The 18,237-nt window shown below is 29.4% G+C and overlaps 2 protein-coding genes across 2 annotated transcripts in view; both read left to right on the top strand.

The window, feature by feature from the left end:
• Positions 1-18,237, top strand: part of scny (scrawny) — a 357,320-nt gene that overhangs the window by 122,955 nt on the left and 216,128 nt on the right. The gene's annotated exons all lie outside the window — the stretch shown is intronic.
• LOC136968483 (uncharacterized) overlaps positions 7,141-18,237 on the top strand; it is a 96,189-nt gene continuing 85,092 nt past the window's right edge. Inside the window, exon 1 of the mRNA XM_067262460.1 lies at positions 7,141-7,233. Within this exon, the coding sequence (XP_067118561.1) occupies positions 7,224-7,233 (10 nt within the window). The 5' untranslated portion in view covers positions 7,141-7,223. The remainder of the gene's footprint in view (positions 7,234-18,237) is intronic.

The following is an 18,237-nucleotide window of genomic DNA, read 5'->3' as shown; positions in this document are numbered from 1 at the left end:
CATTTCTAAAATTAAGGAAATGCTTTTATTTTAATGAAAAAATAATTAATTGCCGCATCCGATCATTTAATTTTGTATTATTAATCTGTAAATGAGTGTGGATAATTTTGTTTTGGATTTTAAAATGTTTGACGATAATCAACTCGTTCTGATACTAACGTTATTTGTGAAATCAGTACTAATAAAATTAAATGAATCTTTTTTCTTTAAATCGAGCTAATTTTTAATTTGACTACCCAATACCACATGGGCATACCGCGTGAAGAATAATGCAGACCTACGGGCAATTGCCTGGAACCCCCACCAACACAGGGTCCCAAATCAATTTTTTATAAGAAAATATTTCTCTAAAAACCTTCCCCGAAGAAAAATGTCTGAAGTCAACACTGTACGTAGGGCCTCTTAATTCAAATTCGCATGGGTTTCGTGAAGCTATAACGCGCCACTGGCGTAGACTATTGGTTTCTTTGACTTTTCTTACTCATATGGACATGGTTTACAACGCTAATAAGATCCCCGCCGAGTAACTCGGAGGTGCATTTGTACTAGTGATGTAACGAATATTCGGTTACTACCCGGTATTCGGCCTATTCGGCCTATTTTTCACTATTCGGCCGAATACCGAATACCTAAAAACAGGAGTAAGAAATAACAAAAACACAGTAAATTAATCATTTTTGTTACTTTTATTAATGCTAAACATTAAACTATAATTATTAAAGTTAATAAGAAATAGCATCTAACTCTAGTATTAAATTATTTCGTAATTAAATAATATTATAGCCTTTATCTAGTTCGATATCTTATGGCATTGATGGCGTGTAGGTTAGAATGTATCGGGCATTAACGTTATTGTTTAGTTAATTATGTTATATTCGTATTCGCGTATATTTTAATATTTATACGATATATTTGAACTTTTCCACAACTGGGGAGAAACTAGACCATATTATGTCCCCACTAAAGTATATCCTTAGGGTACCATTCAGTCTACAAATATGTAGTAAAAACAAAATTTTAGTGTTTAATTAGAGTTAAAATAATCGATTGCAAATAAAATAACTTATAAGTTATAACTTACATCTAAATACCAACACCTGCCGAATCATAGCAGGCTATTTACGGCTATTACATAAATTATAAACCAATTTGGCACTAGAGGTAGACGTTAGGCTCCATCTCATATTAACTTTTTAATAATTATAATTTAATTAATTAATTTAAATAACTTAGACCTAATGGAAGAAAAAATCATAGTGACAGCGGGCCAATAGAGAGCACGGTGCGCGATCTTTGCCATAATGCGGTTTGCGCGCCAATTTTCGTACGTGCGTTAATCAAGCCGAATAGTTTGGCCGAATATTCGGCCATTCGACAACGTTCCTGGCCGAATATTCGGTATTCGGCTGAGGCCGAATATACTATTCGTTACATCACTAATTTGTACCCCTAAAACGGCTTGGATATTTAATGTGATGAATTCTCTACCTTAACTAGGATTTTGTGCTTTCGTATGGACCTAAAAAATAATAGTAAATATTACTTATATTTATTTACTTTACAATTTATTTATCTAGCTATTATTTCATATTCTTAAATATAATACATTTAGTACCGTAACGGGAAAACTGTATACTTTATATTGTAATAGTATACTGTACAGTATACAATTTCTGTTATTAGCAGCTACTTAGAAATTAATATGTTAATTGTCAATTTTATTACTATAATTTAAATTAAAATCTTCATCGATAATATGCACTTACGAAATTATAAACAATATCAATTGATTAATATGTTAATATTACATAAAATATAACCTACTTTCCTGTGAATTTCGAGTATAATTTAATATATTAGAAAGTCAATTACTTTTGCAATATTACGTTATATTACATACATAAACAGTTTCTAAACATTTTTATAATTATTTCATTCAGATTAGATTTCCTCTAATTAAGCCGAAGAGAAGTTAGAAGATTTATGCAAGGGGGAAAAGCTCTTACGTTACAATGATTAAGAAGGTAACACTAAAAATAATTAAGTTATATTTTATAATTATAAAATTTGTGTTCAACTTTATCAGATAAAAATCTTTGTAGATAAAACTGCTGTCTTGTGATTACACTGTTATAGCGAGTAGCGGCTTTACTCGCTATATACGTGCTTTGACTTGTGTAATATTAAGTATCAACAGACATTGTATAAAAGGACTTGTGTAAAGGGAGCTTCCAAAGTCCACGCTACCTTATCGTTTAAATAGATTATAAGTATTTAAATTTACTTGTACAGTAAAACTTATTTAATTAATATAAATAGAATGTACTATACTCTGTAATACACAATATATTTTTAAAAATTTTACTATTTATTTTAAGTAAATTTGTTTGATAAAAATGTCTAATAATAGTGTGAGGTAGTACATCAGAGTGGTTAAACAAAACAAAGGTAAAAGAAATTCGTAATTTTTTTCTGTTGAAGATTATTTTAAAAAGTAGAAATATTTTTGGCGTCAAAAGAGTTAAAAACAAACAAATTTGGCGCAAAGTAGTCGAACCTGGCATCACCTTATGCATTCCCCAATATGCAAACTAGCACGCGTTTGCACGGAACCGCATTCATTTAAAGGAAGGGCGCCCTTAAATTTTAAACCCTATTTTCTGAGTAGAATGTTCCGCTAGAACCAGATGTTTCAATTACTTTACAATCGGAGGTCGCACTCGTCTTTGTTTATTACTAAAGAAATCTATGCTACTCAAAATAGAACATTTATTACAGTACTAATTTTATTGTTCACGTCAAAAACTGTAAAAAAAAAAAAACAATCATAACTGGAAATAGCGTTATTTCTTGAGGGTTGTGGAATTAATTTACAGTTTGGTTTTAACGAATTCTGTTAAATTTTTGTTCGCTTTATCGCGTGAAAATTAACGTTGTGACAATTGCGTTTTGCCAGGGCAACAGCAAAATTCGCTTTAACGAGAGAATTTGCTTTATCGGTGTTCGCTTTAAGGCGAATCGACTGTACACTCTATTCATATTCGTGATGATATAGGAATTTAAAATTTTTAAATTGTTAGAAAAATATTATAAGTTGGTATACTAAGATTATGTTAATTGCTTCTTGTCCTTATTTTAAGTGTTCTAAAAAATTTTTCCGATAACCTTAAATATAGTAAATTTATTAAAGGATGTATATTAAAAGCATATTTTGTTGTAAGCAAATTTAATCGAACAAAAATTGAGGAACATTCAAAATGTAATCTACAAAAAGATTTATAAACAAAACAAGCAATTATTTATTGTGGCATGGTTACAATGCCGGGTTGCAATTTTTAATGATATTTTTAATTAATTTAATATAAAATATATGCTCTCCATTTCAAATTAGTAGTGGCTTGCCCCTGTACATCATACTTTTCCTTTAACAATAGAGTCTCGTCCGTCGTCTATCTAACACATTTCAGGAAAATTTTTGAATTAAAATAACGTAACTTTTGGATCGTATAAGAAGTTCCTATATAATTAATCAGGGCCTCCCATTCCTAAGATTTCCATATCTGTTTTCATCTTTCATCTATCTAACTCCATTTTCAAGATTAAGGAAAGACAGACAGACATAAAGACGACCGTGGGAATTTATAAGTCTACAATTTGAAAAAAATTGCAGACTTACATTAAAACTAATCATTTTTATATTTGTTTATTCGTGTAACGAAGATAAAAATAATTACAAAATCACAAAGGAATTAGAAAACTGATCACAGCAATTGCATAGTCATACAGGTATAATATACTGCACTGAAAAAAATGAAACACCTACCGATTTGACAATAAATTAAATCGAATCAGCACGTCAATACCGAAACAAGAGTATTCTTATTATATATATCTCGTATAAATGATGCCATTGGATAAAACATATTCTTCCTCCTCACATTATTGGTTAGCACGTTGTTTTTCAAAACTGCAGAGTGCAACATTTTTGAGAAAAACAATAAAATAGTTCCACAAACGAAACAGCTGAAAAAATAAACAGCTATTCATAAATTTTTGTTATTATTATTTGTATAATATACTGTTATAGTAGTGTAAAGTGTTGTAATTTTGCACTGTTGCAGAATAATAAGTGCAAAAGTGCAATCGAAAAAAAATAAACTGTAAAAACACAATATGAAATTTTTCTTATAAAAGCCGAATTTAAAAAATTCTCGTATTTATAGGACCTGGTCTGGGCCTTAAGTATGGCTTTACCGCAGTTACATCACTAGATATTAAGTATCCGGTCTATGTTTCGTTTAGAAAGATATCACACCAAGAACTTAATATCTGAAGGTTTTCTCTTATTAATTATTAATCTTAAAACTTAATATGTGAAAGTCTTTTTCCTTATTAATAATTAATCGGATACTTTGAATTAAATTAAAATCTACTCGTGTACTTTTCTAAATTCTGGATCGAACTAGCGACATTCTAGAAAGAAACTCAAAATAATAAAATTTTCAAGCGAATTTTTCTTTTCGTAAGACTTTCATTTCATCTTAATAGCACGAAACTTTTCAAAAGACGATAGATTTAGATAAATTTTATAATTTTCTTAAAAACAATAATAATTAAACGTACTGTATCTCATCAATATTTAATACTTTTTTTTATATTCGGTTATTTTGTTAGTAGATTTTTAATATTTAAATAGGATTTCTTTAACAATTGGGAATGCTCGGCCTTCGTTTCTAGTCATAAAAAACTAAAGTACACTTGTAAGTTTGAAGTTTGCCTGTTTTTATTATACAATAGACTGAATGTATAGTTAAAGAAGAGCATTTCGTGCTTTCTAAAAACTTTTTCTTACTATTTTTTCCTTTTTTTTAAGCTGAGTTTCTTTCCATTCTTTTTTAAACAAATATTCGTGTATAGCATTTGAATATCCTTAAGTATTATTAAAGAAGATTAGATAATTACTTAATACAGCCAAAAACAAAATATTCTAAGTTTAAATAATCTGTCTTACATTTACAATTATTCTTTTAAACTTATATATAAATGGTAACTATTCACGTCATCCATTTATTATTATTATTTTTTATTTTTACTTTTTCCTGTACTGTACGTCATAAACCAATATGTTCTGCTCTGTTCGAAATTTAATTGTAGGAATTTGTATTTTTTTACTATCAATATTTTTATTTCAAAAATATTTCTCTATTAAATTTTTACCTTTATTTTTTTTTTATTGTTTTAGTCATAATTCTTGTGTTCTTAGAATAAGTTTTTGTCGAGTTTATTCGAAATATTCCGAATTAAAATTATATAAACATATGGCATAAATGTTTAGCATATTCACAGATTTTTAGATTAATATTTTGTTTGGAAAGAAAATCGGATAAAGACTTACAAAAAAAAAAAAAAAGCTGCAAATTCTCTAATGAACGAGTTTATAGTAATTAAAAATAATTAGCTCTAGCTTAATTAAAAAACAAAAGAAAGAATTTTTTTTCTATTAATTAATCTCTAGAGAAATTGAAGCTTAAGTTTTTAAGCGGTTTTCTAATTTCAAAAATTTAAGTAATATTTTTTAATTATAACTCATCTTTTAAATTCTACGAATGATTCTGTTTTTCTTTTTTTTCCTTTTTACATAATTAATTTGGCGCATAAAATTTTAAAAGATTCCCATTTACTTCTGCGGTGAAAAGAAATGCATTTGCTTTTACTTGCCTTCTATCTACAATTAGCGAATTATCTCATAAGAGGGCAAAGCAGCAAGATTTTTAATTAAGATGCTTTTTTATATATTAGGTTGTTTACCAGTTGGGGAACGGAGGATGAGTCACTGCGGGGATGAAAGGATGATCTGATTGAAGTGGAGTGAATCATTCCCTATTGTCGAGTTTGTGGCAAGGCCAGCTAACTTGTCCAGTTTTATAACACTTTCGCTAAATATCTAGGCTTATTTATTATTCGCTTCCTTTAGTTCCGTTACGACAATGACCTGAAATTATTTATTTAATTTTTTTTTTTTTTTTTTAATTCAGGGACACATCTGTTAACAGACAGCTGCCAATAATAATCTTACACCCCACCTGCGGGCTACTGTGACCTATTGTTTACTAACAGACTATCTGCGTACCTTCTTCCATCTGTTTTCGTGCATTCGAAAGTTCCGATCCCGTTGTATGGATCTTTTAATACTTACATTCATATTAAGACCACCTAGTTAGACAGTTAACGTTGTAAAGTTTCTAAAAAAAAGAATGGCTCATTACTACTTTTTTTCTTATTAACAGTTAAAGTCCAGTTTGGAAAAATTAAAAACGTATGCGGTTTCGGGTAAAAGAAACGTTTGCGTTGGTTTCTATCAGTCAGACAGTTCCCCTCGCACCCTGGGGATTGCTGTCTTTTCTAACGGTTTTTCGTTGTTGGACAAGGGGCAACATAGAAGAGAAGGTCAAACGGGGGAAGAAGAACACAAAATCTCTTTGTTAAAACGTCACATGTGCAAACGGTCTGTCCAACGCACCGTAAAAACATATATTTCGTATGTTTTTGAATAAATGTCCATCACTTTTGATTCGGCAGCGAGAATGACCGGATAATTGATGAGTTTTAACATTTAAAATTTTACGTAGCGACGAAAAAAAAAAAAGCTACAAAACCATCTGGCGTACGTTACGCGTGGTGTGCGCGATGATTAATTAGATTGCTTGGCCATACGTGCCGTGTTCATTATAGAATGTCTCTCTCACTACTTTCTTCTTCTATAATAAACAGGTGCCAAACAGGACTTTGTTGCAATATCCCCCTTTTTTTTCTGCATCCTCTTTTTTAGTTTCACTCCCCTCATTTCATTTGGCATATAAGCGTGAAAAACAGATTGGCTAGGTTTGAAAAACAGACTGTTATGTAAATTTTAGTGTGGATAATTTTCCTGTCATTCCTTTCGATAGGTGTTTTATTTAGGGTGAAGCATTAAATGGAAAGTACACATTACAATTATATCGACGATTCATTTTCTGTGCAGTAGTTTAAGGACTATTTAGGTTTTCATTCTGTCAAACAGCCAATCAGCGTCCTGCAACCAACACTTCTGTCCACACGTGTTGCAAGGTTCTCCAGCTTAGCTTCCCTCTTCATTTGGAATGGAAAGGGAGGAGGTTTAACATGTGAAGTGTGTTCCGAGAAGTGGATGAAATTTTAGATGGTAATAACCATTCGCATATTGTATGTCTCCCCGTAAGTATTTTTTATAACTCGTTATTAATCTCTAGAAAGTAGAAAGATATCCAATATTACTTTTTTTTTTTTTTCCTTTCTTTTTTGATATTTTCGTCTAAGGTTTCCTATTTTTAAAGCCGAGATTCGTGCATAAATTAAACGTTATTAGAAGTTAACAAATATTAGATTAAAAAAGGATTACCCGTTAATCCGCCGAAAAATTTATAGGAGAAAATTATAGGGATTAAGAAAGATCTATTTAAATATCGATAATTCGTTCTTTAAGAAAACAAGAGAAAAGAAAAATAAATAACAGACGAGCAATAAAATCGTGTAAGAGAACAGCTGCCATAAATTTATTGTAGAAAATTGTCCTTAAGGATAAAAAATTGTTTCTTAAACGAAGATAAAAAAAAATAAAAAGCTGTATTTGAGTCATACAACAAATGACAAAATAGGCTATTTTCAAGAAGTAAAATGACAGAATTTCGTGAAATTACTTTTTTCTTCCTGTTCTTCATTTTCTGGAGGATTGTTTCGTCGATCACGTGCTCAGTAGTTGGTATAAAATTTTATTCCTTTATCGGCGAACCTAAAATTCATTTAACAAATATCATTAATAAGCATTTTTAGTTTTAAAAGTTTCTAGATCCGAATAGATCCTATAATATAAATATTTTCGAAAATAATCTCCATAATTATAAGAAATAATTTATTACTCGAGACAAGGAAGTATTTCAAAAACTATAATTTATGGATTATGACACAATGCGTTTCTCAACATTCGACACAACTTCAGCTATTAATGTTATGTTAAAATCTACTATTGTTATCTGAATTCAATTTTACGATTGTAATATCATGACAGTGACTTGTAAAAGTAGTTTAAAGTGGGAAAAACATGTGACTAAACTCATTTTCTTTTGTTTACGTGTTTACAGTTAGAATCAATTAAGCGTAGCTTGTCAATTAGTACCATCTGTAGAAAGCGAGTCATCTATAGATGGGACAATTGACGTCATTCGTCGTAGGATGTCAAACTGCGTGCAGATGTGAGACGTGAGTCCACCGAAATTTACGTGTAATTAGCTTTGAACTTGTCATGCTCTTAAATATTTATTCAAACTTCCATGACTTATACATGACTCACGTAAGTCAAACTTAGTCATTATTTTGTTCAATGGATTATCTCTAATCTATTAATAAGTTATGCACTTATTAAAAATATATATATATATATATTTTAATAGTAGTAATATTTTTAACAGATAAAAATAATTTTAAACTTTAGTTTGACGGAAACGCGACGTGTTAATGGGAGTGGATATAATCTCTGAATTAAAAAAAAATTTCAGGTAATGAGTAGAGAGGAGCTATTATCCATTTGTGCTTAATTATCTAAGTTGAAATTAGCGGAGAAGAGGAATTTCGGACGACGAATCAATACATCGACAGACACATTAATAATATAGTCTAGAAAACTAAGACGAACAATGATTCTTCTCTAGAAAATGTTTGGTCGAAGGGGAAAAAATACTCAAATTTAACTATTTCTCTCATTACTTTTAGTGAAATAATCTTACATCTCCATTTTTAATGCTTAAATCACTGTAATGAACTCCTTTTGTTATTGAATAGAAAACACTATCGCCAATTGTAAAAAGACTATTTCAAAGAACACGATCGGTTTTGGATTTATTTCTTGAAAGCTTCCTGTTAAGCTGAGTCACGTGTCAATCGTCGAGCCGTAAACGGTTTTCCACAAACTGAAAAGAAAATACTCAATATACAAATTTTACTTTCTACTTTTGAAAAAAATAATAATAAATAATACGAATTACTAGTCTACATATTAACCTTAATATTAATATCGAGCCGTATAAGTATCTACTTATTAGTAAACAATAACATATATCCTAATCGATAAACTTGATAACAAGTAACTAATTTAATATTAATGCCTTTAATAATTGTAAATTTGTTTACGAAACGTTAATATAAAAGTTTATTTTACATCAAAAATTAAAATGTTTTCGAGATGTTAAAGATTTTCGATTTCTAAAATTAAATATTAAATAATAATAATAATAATATAAAAAAATTAATCGGCGAATGTATCGAATGTATAAAAGCTGGCTATTGTTTATCGAGAAAATGAATTTGGTAATTACTTAAAATGCATTAATATTCCTCAAGGACGTGCCAAAAATTTCTCTGGTTGTGGCATAATTGTATGTGTCGTACGAAGACGAGGAAAACATCCTTTGATTAAACGCCTCTTACGAAACCCCTTTTCCGTCTTTTATATTTTCCTTTTATCAATTACCTTATAATTACCGAATATAATCAGAATTGCCGTTTACTCCACGCCGCGTATTAACTGAAGTGTATTAGAAAATCTTTAAATCGATGGAAAAATTTGTAATTAATTGCCGTTAAACTAAATTATGTAACAAAATAAACATTTGGAAGAATATAATTAGCGAATTTAAAAGGGATTGTTTAAATCTAGTTGAATTATGGATGTCCGACTAATGTGTATTCGATTGTACTATTAATAATTCGAAATTAGTTAGAATGACCAATTTGTAAGAAGCACAGCTGTAGTAACTCGGATTCATTCTCATCTAGATTACAGCAAATAAGATCGAGATTTGTTTTTCTATTTTTGACTCTAAGCTGCAGCTGGTATTTATACAGTCGACCGTTAAAGATTTTATTTTGTGTAACCGCCGGGAGAAAACCATCAGTCCTCCGTTACCAATCGTTTTCACTCCCTCCCTATAACTAAGTCGGGTATAGTTATAGATTTAGTCTCATCAACTATTAAAGAACGTAGAATGTTTCTAAAGTAAACACATTGTTCCTTTTTTTCTTTTTTTATGAACGAAATTAAAAATATATATATAAATTCAAGGAGGTCAAGTAGAGCTATTCAAAAAAAATTCGGTTTTCGCCCTTCCCACATCCGGTCTCTCTCGCTAAGTGAATATCTAAGACTTTTTGAGACATTCCGAGCAACTGCCACTTCTTTTACAATGAGATTTGATAATTTCTAAAGCTTTCTTCTTTAAAAGAGGACGAGTGAGGGAGATTAAACGATCCTAAATAAAGATAACATTGTTTCCATTTTTCCTATTGCTCTCTTTCGGTAAAAATCTAAAAAAATAATATTCTTGACACCGGCTTGGATAATCATATCCACACAAATCCAATGACATAATTTAACAATCTGTTCCCTAAAATACCGAGGCACACAGTATTATTACTGAAGCGGAACAAATTGATTTTAATAAAGGGAATTCTAAAAATCTATAACGGCTCTTTAACAACGGATGATAGTATAATAGGATAATAACGAATTGTTAGCGACTCACCCAGTTCGACCAGCGAAGAGTAAAGGAATATTCAAATTACAGGAAAGAGTTCGGGTTTTTTTTTATTTTATTTTCGAGGAGAAGTATAGAATATTTCATTCTTTGGCCTATAATTGTGACGAAAGAAAAATACTCGGCTTTCGATTTTAACTTGTAATCGTTAAAAATTACTCGACGTAATCGAATTTGCCGAAGTGTCACATTGTGGATGTACTCTATTTTAGGAAAACAGTGGAAACGTAGATGTACTATTACTTAGTAAAATTTGTATTCGATAGAAACTGTAAAAACATCTTACTACGATTGTATTTTAGATGGCGTAAATTTAGATATATGTTATACATGCATCATTTATAAGTACTAATTAAATTTTATTTCTCCCTCTTTCGGGAACGATTACTTAAACCAGTCTGACTATTGACCTATGGTCAAGTATTGATCCGAGAGAGTGAACATTTTCGTGATAAAATAGATTTAGAATTATTTTAAAAACAAATCTTTAGGAAGGTTATTAATAGTTTCCAGTTAAAATTGAACGTTTTAGGATAATTAAGGGCGTAATCATTTAATACGAATTGTTTTTAGGAGAAATATATATTGAAAAGTCGAAAATAATTTTTATATTTTGAATTTTTTTTCCTGTATTACTGTACTAAATATACAGGATTTGATATCTTCCTCGGATCCTGCGTGCGCCTTTAATATAAGGTATGCTGTTCTCTAAGGTTTTATCGGATCAAATTATAGGTTGCTGTATCAAGCGATCCATTCGGATATATTCTTAGATAAATAATGGTGGATGATGTTTTTACCAGATATTTATGGCAATCATTTCCTTAATTTTAACTCTTAGAACATTATTTGAAGAAAGGAAAGGGGAATTTCTTTTTTGTCGAAGAATATATGTTCGGAAAATCTCAAACAAATTTATCACCGGGAGGATTTCCGGTAGATTGTGTTGTAGATCTAATGTTTAGGGGCGTTTCCTGACGTCACAAGTACTCGATAGAAGAGTTCCTCACGGGAAATTGCCATTATATTCTTAGTTGGGCATGTAGATTTCTTTTATAACCCGCCATTAACCGTATTTAATTTTTTTCATATATCTTTGTTATCTTTCGATAATAGTTTTTTTATGTTTCAAAACAATATAGTTGTATACATTACTTTTGAAATATTTTAATATATTTAATATTTTTGTAAAATATTTACTCAGAATCGCGTTCAGATCGAGTTCGAAATTTTTTCCCGGTAGTTTTTCTTTTATGGAGCTGGAAATACTCAATTATAAACGAGAGAGCCGATAGCTCCTGGCGTCGTTCGCGCTTTACCGAGTGACAGAAATGCAGTCATTTCTGATGAAGCTATGTAATTTTTTAAGACATTAAAAATAATGGGGTCGGAACGATTCTTTGGGCATTTCCAGGCGGAGTTGGAAGGAAGCGCCATCTGTTTACGGAAGTTGGCAAACGAGCTAGTTTTGATTGATGATGGATCCCACTCGCTTCTTTCTTCCCCCGTGTAATAAATGTGTTGGAGCATGTCCAACATAACCGTGGAGACGTGTTGTGGAAGACAGGCGCACGGCTTCCATTTTTCTATTCTCTTACAATTATCCAGATTGTTTTTTATTCGATTTCCGTAAAATAGAGAGAAAAGGAAACTTGTAGACTGCATGCCTCGCCTCTTGACGCAATTACAAATATCTTTTAAGAGCGATGATGGAGATGCAGTTTCTAGATTAGGAACGTCTGCAAACGCAATTAATGTGTATAATCTGCACGAAACAAAAATTTTAATGGAAAACAAAATGAATAAATTATTTCCTATTTAATTGAGCGAATCAACTAATTAAATAATTTATATAACTTACATTTCCACCATTATCCATTCGAAATGTTTAAGCGTTGACATTAAAATAATTATTTTAATATCGTTTGCTTCTTATAAACTAAAACTTTTTGATTATATTATAAATTACAACATTTAGTAAACAAACATATCTAACGAGTCAACAGATTATCGTTAAAATTTTCTTTTATTCTAAGAAAATCCATTGTGACTTACCAAACATTGTATGCTTTGACACAAAGTTTTTCTCCCCTTTTGCTCTCTTATATTTTTAAAAATATTTTTAACTCACCACAGTTAAATTTAAACATTATATATGTTTTTTTTTTAAATATTATAATTTATTTTTTATTTGATTTTCATTAAGATACTGTATATACAGTACTTTATAATCTATAGTAAAATAGAATATACCATCAGGTAATGCCATCGTAACAATTTCAGTGTGAAATTCTCTCAAGCAGAAAATTACATTTGCAATATTGTAACTTTTATAGGGACGTTTACAATAAGAAGACTGTTTATATGATAGCAATTTTGAGTTTAGTAATAATTGCAGGAAATTTTAAAAGGGATTTATGCGTAACAAACTTTTAAATGAATCCCGATCAGTGTGAAAAGGAACCAGATGCTGTAATAAGTCTATTCTGGGAACAACTAGAAAATGTAAGTCTGCCGTTACACTAGTTCATTACCATATTTATATATTTCATATTAAATAAGAATAATATAACAATACGATACGCTTAATTGAGTTTTCCAAGAAATTATTTCTGTTTATATTTACTAAACCCGATTTAAAAAATATATATATATATATATATATATATATATATATATATATATAGAAATAAATTTAAAGTGTTCGTAATAACCGACAAAATTTATATAATTTTCCATCAAAGATCAAAAATCATTTTCTGTCCTTTATTTGTCTACATTTTTTGCTCTATTTAACTTTGAACACAATGCTTAATAAAATTTTATTTTATTTTTCCTTTTTTTTTCAACCGGATTTTTGAAAATAAAAAAGTCAAAATTATAATTTTCGTAGCGAAAATTTGAAGAGAAATTACACGTCTACCTGAGATGAGAGAAGAAATGAAAAAATTGATATGTACTTTCTTTTGATAAACGCAGTTAAAGCTGTTTATTCGCGATTTATCTACAATTTTCTCTCCGCTTTCGCTTTATCATTTTCTTGCTTTACTCGACCCGAAAAGCTTTTTATGCAGTGCCTTTTAATATTACATTCCTTCCGATTTCTTTCGAATCATAAAATATTTTTCTAAGTTTATCACTACGATAGAAATTTTACATTATTTCTAAGCTTATCTACTTAATTTTATTATACTATATCCGTATAATTAGTCGGACAATTTTACTTTTTTTAAAATATCTGTTAATAATCTATAAATTTTAAAAATATTCTACAAAATTATCGATTAATGAAATTCTTTTACTGTTTTGTTTAGTTTTTGTTCTTTTAGAAAATTAAACATTGTAATTCTTAAAACATCAAAGATAATAAATTGTGTGGAATTTAAAATGCCTTTTTTTTTATAGAACAGTGCAATTAGCTGGGTATAATTCGTCTTCATTGATGATCTATTTAACGAATCGATGCTAGAAAATTCAGTAAAATCCCAATTTATTATCCCGACAAGAAAAGCTTTCGCATTTTTTATTTTATTTTTATTTTAAATCGGCATAAACTTCCTCCGTAGAGTATTACAAAAGAAAGGTAAAGCAGACTTTCGTCTTTGATTCTTCTCTTCTGATTTAACTTTCGACTTAAGCTTCTCATTTCCGTCTTTTCCGATACAAATTACCCGATACGGTTAATGGAAACTAAGCGCTTTTCAAATCGGAACAAACACAATTGATTCGAGAGAAGGTGACGAAGTTAATTCGTCGATACTTCCTTTATCTGGACAATGATCCGATAAACTCCTCGTTCTCTATATCGGAACTTGGACGTGTACATTAAATCGAATAGATCGGCTAATGGTAAACTAATTAACCAATCAAATATGTTGGAAAAACCACGTGACGTAGCGGTTATAACATCTGCCCCTAGGTCGAGTTGCTTACTAATGTAATATGTTTAGTATTCCATTATCGGAGAACGATTTTCGGATTTGTATCTCTACGAGCCGGCTTAATTACCAATAAGCCATGACTCATTGCGTGGCTAGGACGTGCCATTTACGCATTGTTACTCGAAATACACTCTTTAGAGGCCAATAACGACAGGTAGACCGACCGGAGCCTTTTGACATTCCTAATTGTTTCATGACGGGGAGAAGAGGCGAAAAGGTGCGATGTTCTCCCTAATCTGTTCTCTGCCATTTGTGTAATTTCGTTAAGTGACGAGGTTGCAATGGCTCTTCGAAGGCTAATTAAGAAAAGTTGCCGTAGTGATTTCTTCTTCTTTCCCAATTCGGAAGAGCAATTTTAGTGTAAACACTTAAGGTTCTGTACTGTATAGCGTATGCCATACAGTATAATTAAATTCGATGGAGTAAATATGAAATAATATAAAATACTCGAAGAAATTATTCATAACAAGTAATATAATATAAAATCTAACAAACTTTAGTTCTTACAGATTCAGAAAAAGACAATAAAATTTCAAAAACAAGGGAAAAAAATATTTCCGACAATAAAATACATCAGCAGATTTTATGCGGATGTATTAAGATTAATGAACATAAATTATTAATTCGGGAACATAATTTTAATAAGAGGCTGTTTAATATTAATAAGCAAAAATATAGGCTACGATTCAGTCTATATTTTTATGCAGTGTGGAGCGTAAAACTGTAATCATCTTACTGTTATACGCATTAATTATAGAATAAATTACCGAAAACAGCAATGATATAATTTTAAAACACATTTAACAGCAATGTATAGGCCTAAGCCCTTTACTATTTGCAGTTATTAAATTAATTTACTTCGTACTAAAAATGAAAATATTATGTTTTGATTAATAATTAAAGTTATTCGTAAGAATATTATTTTCGACAAGTACAATAAAAATAAAATTAATCATGATATAAATTAATATGTTTTCATTTTAGATTGACTGATTCCTCGAGGAGATTAAATGCATTCTCCTTAAAAAAAAAAAACTCGGAATGTGCAGAGCTTCTTCTGATTAATTAAGAAATAATTTTTGCCAAAGTTTTCCTGTCTTTCGGGGCAGAAAATAACTTCCAAACCGTTGACACGTCACTAACTCACACTTGGTTCGTTATTGCTCTAATTTCATTATAATGACTGATGTTTACCCCGTAACGAAGAACTGCCGTCATCGGAAGCAATAATGTTTAATCAGTTTTTCATTGCATTCCATCGAGATCAATCTATAATAATTATATATAAATATTCAACAGATTTTAAAAAAATATTATCTCTGAATTTATAAATTATTAAATTACGACGAAAAACTTATATAGTAACTACTTTATGTTAATTGATTAAAGCATTTTATCTATATTATTGGTGTTACTCTAAAAGTACAGTACAATTACAATGAAGGAAGAAATGTTTTCAAAATTCCATCAGTAAATGAATTTTTATCCTTAAACTTAGACTATCGGCTGAACTTTTTTTTATGTTATTTTATGAAAGTTTTAACAGAAATGAAGTTAGACCATCGAGCCCTACAAAATGGAGGATAAGGTTGGATCGATAAAGTCAAGATTCCAAATATGGAATTCTGTTTCCGTTGAATTTAATTCGAACATTTTAACCACGTTTGTGAAAGTTTTAGAATGATCATTCCATGCTTTTTTCGTTACATAAAATTTTATGAAAGAAATCCTGTTTATTTTCATACGTCAGTTCAATTAAGGAAGTATAACATACGCAACAGATTTGTTTTCGAACAAATAGTAATTATAGAATAGCAATTAAGTATAAGAACTTTAAAAATGCAAACAAGCTTCGTCTCAATGTTTAAAGAAGAATCTTATAATTAACTCCATTGTTTTGTAAGCAGCAGCGATTAAATCTTTTAATAGTGAATAAATGGGCGTTATCCATTTACTGCGGTATTAGTTATCATTGTTCGTGTAAAATTATACAACAATTTCCAACTATTTCGTTTGAGTAAAGAGAAATTAGAACATAAATAACTACAGGTAATATCCACTGACTTTTTTTCCTTTTTCGTAATTCGGGAAGATTCTCTTAAATTCCATTATTTAGATCTTTTAAATCCAATAGCTAAAAGTGACCATTTATTCTTCCGAAGCATGATCCAGAGATAAAAATCTACAGTTTAAAGTTATAATATATTTTTAGTAGAAAATAAAATAATAGTAATTAAAAAAAAGAGAATTGTATATTATAAAATAGAGAAAATCTGCAATAAAAAATAAAATAAAAGTTTGGGTTTGGTTTCGTAAATACGATAGTTCAGTCAAAAATAAGAACAGCAGTTCACGAAACGTAACCCATTAATAAGACTAGAAGTTGTATCAGATATCTTTCAATGCGTTTAGTTACTTAGTATTGTTCCAATTATCAGATAAGTGTTTCATACTTATTTTTCTTATCACGATTTAAATAGGGAAAAAGGAAAAAGATAATAATGTTAACCTTTAGAAATTATAAATCGGAGATTATAACAGTTACGTTTCGTAAAAATTTATTTCGATTTTTTTTATATAATTCGACATCATTTTACGTTTTGTAACGTAATATTGTAAGGAGAAAACAGATGTAAAAAAACGAAATATATAAAATTTATCGTTTTTACTTATTGATATTCAATATGTTTTCTCGTGGAATTTCCTGTTGACGAAATAACATTAATTCACCAATTCTAGCGTAATGTTCGAGCTTGTATTTTATGCGTATTAGCGAATGATTAGCCAACACGCTAATTCTAATTATAGATTAATGCGATTTTTATTATAATGAACTTGTTTTTAATTTTATATTTATTTCTTAAAAGAAAAAATGCAATTTAATTGCAATTTTTTCAATTGTTTTTAATTCGTCCGTATTTAAATTAGCTAAATAATTTTTATATGTTTAAAACAGAATAACATAACCGGCATTTAATTTCTAATAGCTTTTATTTAATTCCGGTTATGTTTAATTCAAAGCACGTCAATTACCCAACTCAAATTTCCTAACAAATCATAAACAATGCTTTCACGTAAAGAAATAAAAATGTTCGTTAATTAAATAATTACTATGAAAATATTAAAAGCCAACTATCGGTTACCCTTCCAGACATTTTTTACGTTACGCGAGCCTATTAATGGAAGGTGTGGGGTTGTATATTGTAAACATGAGCTTAATATTCTTTCTTTTTACTGTTGCGTATTTCTATTTTGAATTTCATAAAGACAAAGAGAATAAAAGTTCAATTTCCTTAATAAGTTTTAAATTCTGTAAATTTTTTTCCGAAGTGTATTTTATTTGATAGATGATATCGTCATTTACTTAATAAATAACACTGTATTTTCAATTTATAAAACAGTAAAAAATAAATAAATTTTCCGTCCATCCCCATCTTCTATTTAATTTATGAAATCAAGCTTCATTCTGTATTCTATTCTTGATATATTGTCAATAAATTTTCTAGATTTTATCTGACGTGTATCGCTTTTCGTTACTTTAATTTCAAAGTGGCGTCGTGTCATAAATGAAAAGTTCAATCTTCTACATTTATACGAACTTTACGTATTTTTTAAAAAAACAGTATACATTTCGGATTGAATTGAAAATTATGTAGAGATATATTCTGTAAAATTCTCATTTATTTTAATGA

The sequence above is a fragment of the Centruroides vittatus genome, unplaced genomic scaffold (assembly GCF_030686945.1).
Source record: "Centruroides vittatus isolate TY-2023 unplaced genomic scaffold, ASM3068694v2 contig_1477, whole genome shotgun sequence".
Taxonomy (NCBI): domain Eukaryota; kingdom Metazoa; phylum Arthropoda; class Arachnida; order Scorpiones; family Buthidae; genus Centruroides; species Centruroides vittatus.
This window is presented reverse-complemented; position numbering and strand designations above follow the sequence as displayed.